This window comes from Berghia stephanieae, chromosome 13 (assembly GCF_034508935.2).
Source record: "Berghia stephanieae isolate SIO BIC M18660-M18661 chromosome 13, UCSD_Bste_1.3, whole genome shotgun sequence".
Lineage (NCBI taxonomy): Eukaryota > Metazoa > Mollusca > Gastropoda > Nudibranchia > Aeolidiidae > Berghia > Berghia stephanieae.
In genome coordinates this window covers 33,980,445-33,982,944 of record NC_088372.1, presented here as the reverse complement: position 1 = coordinate 33,982,944, position 2,500 = coordinate 33,980,445, and the positions used below count along the sequence as shown (strand labels likewise).

The 2,500-nt window shown below is 34.4% G+C and overlaps 1 protein-coding gene across 1 annotated transcript in view; it reads left to right on the top strand.

Moving 5' to 3' along the window:
• LOC144959023 (myosin-IIIb-like) overlaps positions 1-2,500 on the top strand; it is a gene marked incomplete in the record, with an annotated part of 230,741 nt that overhangs the window by 170,838 nt on the left and 57,403 nt on the right. The window contains 1 exon segment of the mRNA XM_078891357.1: positions 1,193-1,326. Within this exon segment, the coding sequence (XP_078747483.1) occupies positions 1,193-1,326 (134 nt within the window).

Below are 2,500 nucleotides of genomic sequence, written 5' to 3'. Positions count from 1 at the left end.
GTCTTCGTTCTCGTCCTCTCGACTTCAATGTTTGTGTTATGTGTTGGTAGCGGGAATTCACAGCGGATATTTTGCGTACCCTTATGGGGAATTTATGATTAGAACGAAGTCGTCACTCAGGCCTTTGTTTTTGTTTTTTTGCCATACACGTTTATGAGTAATTTTCACTAACTATTAACCAGACTATAAACGACCAAGATTACACATAGTTCTGTGTGTTGGTCCGTTATGTTTCCGGATGGCAATGTTGTGACGGTTTGTTTTTTTTTTGCCATTCACGTTTATGAGTAATTCTCTCACTAATAACCAGACTGTAAACTACCAAGATTACACATAGTTCTGTGTGTTGGTCCGTTATGTTTCCGGATGGCAATGCTGTGCGTATACTATCTATTGCCATTCAATTGTCCCAACTGTCGGATCACCTCTGTGGTGTCAGGGTTAACACGTCTGACCGGTAATCAGGTCTCCAGTTCGATCTCCAGGCGTGAAAGGCTCATTCTTTGAAGTGACTTTTCGTTGTTGTTTTGTTTTGTTTTGTTTTTTTTTGTCGGTTGTGTGTGTGTTTTTTTTTGGTTTTTTTTTTTGTTTGTTTTTTTTTTGGGGGGGGGGGGTTGTCTTTGTTTTTGTTTTTGTTTTGTTTCTTTTTTTTTTCCTTGTATTTCTCTTTCTTCCTTTGTCTGGCACTGTTTCATACACCGTAATTTTAATATGTGCGGCTATGTGGTCTTGTGGTATGACAACTCGTTTTCGGATAGAAGATTCTGGGTTCGAGCCTCGCTCGGCGCATAGTTGAGTGCTTGGAAAAGGTTATTTACTCATATTCTGTCACCGTACTCAGGTGTATAATGAGCACCAGGCCGTTAACAGCGTTGTCTTTGTCGGATAAAAAGTGTAATATCGCCTAAAACAGGCGCCATGTCTCGTCTTACATGTTAAGTGTTTTTGTTATTGGTCAGAAACACCTTGTAAAGCGGTCTGGGCACTTTTAGTGGATATTCCTCTTTATAAAAATCATTTTAAAAAAAAAAAAGAACAATATCAAAAAGATAAGTTACGTCAACCGTGTTCCCTATATATATATATATATATATATATATATATATATATATATATATATATATATATATATATATATATATATATATATATATATATATATATATATTCCCAAAATTTTCTCTCCCCACAGGTTTATTCCGAGTCTATCCTTCCAGACGACTCCAACGCATCTACAACTGTCAACAACAACAACAGCAGTAAAAACAACAAGATTCCGAGCATCGAGATGCCTGAGGTTGTGATTACTTCCACCACTTCAGATAAGTACGTTTCTCCCAGATCATATATCTATGTATAATTTATATGGGTAACACACGCGCGCACACACACACATAAACACAGAGACACAGACACACGTATTCTCCATCTATCTATCTATCTATCTATCTATCTATCTATCTATCTATCTATCTATCTATCTATCTATCTATCTATCTATCTATCTATCTATCTGTCTGTCTATCCATCTATTTATATGTCTATCTATCTATATTATTCTATCTATCTATCTATCTATCTATCTATCTATCTATCTATCTATCTATCTATCTATCTATCTATCTATCTATCTATCTGAAGTAACTCAACAGATTTTTTAACTTTTGCTTTTTTCTACGCTTATTATGGGTTTTTTTTTTTTGTTTTTTTTTTTTTTTGTTTTTTTTTTTATGTGAGGTTTATCTTTTGTTGTTGTTTTTGTTGGGTTTTATTTGCGTTTGTCCGTTTCTTGTTTTGTTTTTATTTTTGGTTTGTTTTGTTTTTTCCTTCTTTTTTTTTTTGTTTGTTTGTCCTTTTTTTTTTTTTTTTTTTTTTTTTTTTTTTTTTGAGTTTGTCTTTGTTGTTTTTGGTTTGTTTTTCTTGTGTATTGCGGGGGTTATTCATTTTTTATTATATTTTTGCTTTTGTTTTTGTATTTTATCTCTATATGTTTTCGTTTTTATTTTAATGGCTTTTTTAAAAATTTGTTTGTTCTTATGTGTGTGGGGAGTAGGGGGGGAGGGGGAGGAGGATGGGGTGTTTGTGATAATAACCCTTGTGAATTGGATTTAGTAGTCTGATGTCACGCCGCCCGGCAACGGCGGCCATCTTGGTTCTAAACAAAGAAAATCATTACTTTTTATTCTTCAAGCTGGCTAGAACTTTTCATATGTCTTGTGATCAGAATGTGTATAAGTCAAAACATGATCAAATTTAATTTTTTTCCCCTCTGGATATGCTTTTATGCTCGCCGGAGAAATATTTCATACGGGCGTCCGCCATTGTTCCGATAGTTTAGAGCCAGTGTTACTAAGTTACCATGCGTCATTAGGAAGGAAGTGACGTTACAACTATTGAATCCTATTGTTTCTGAAGCTGACATTATTTGATACAGACTTGACCCCCAAGATTAAGTTGACATTGATGTGTCGAATTGCGTCAATTTTCTTTCCCATTAACA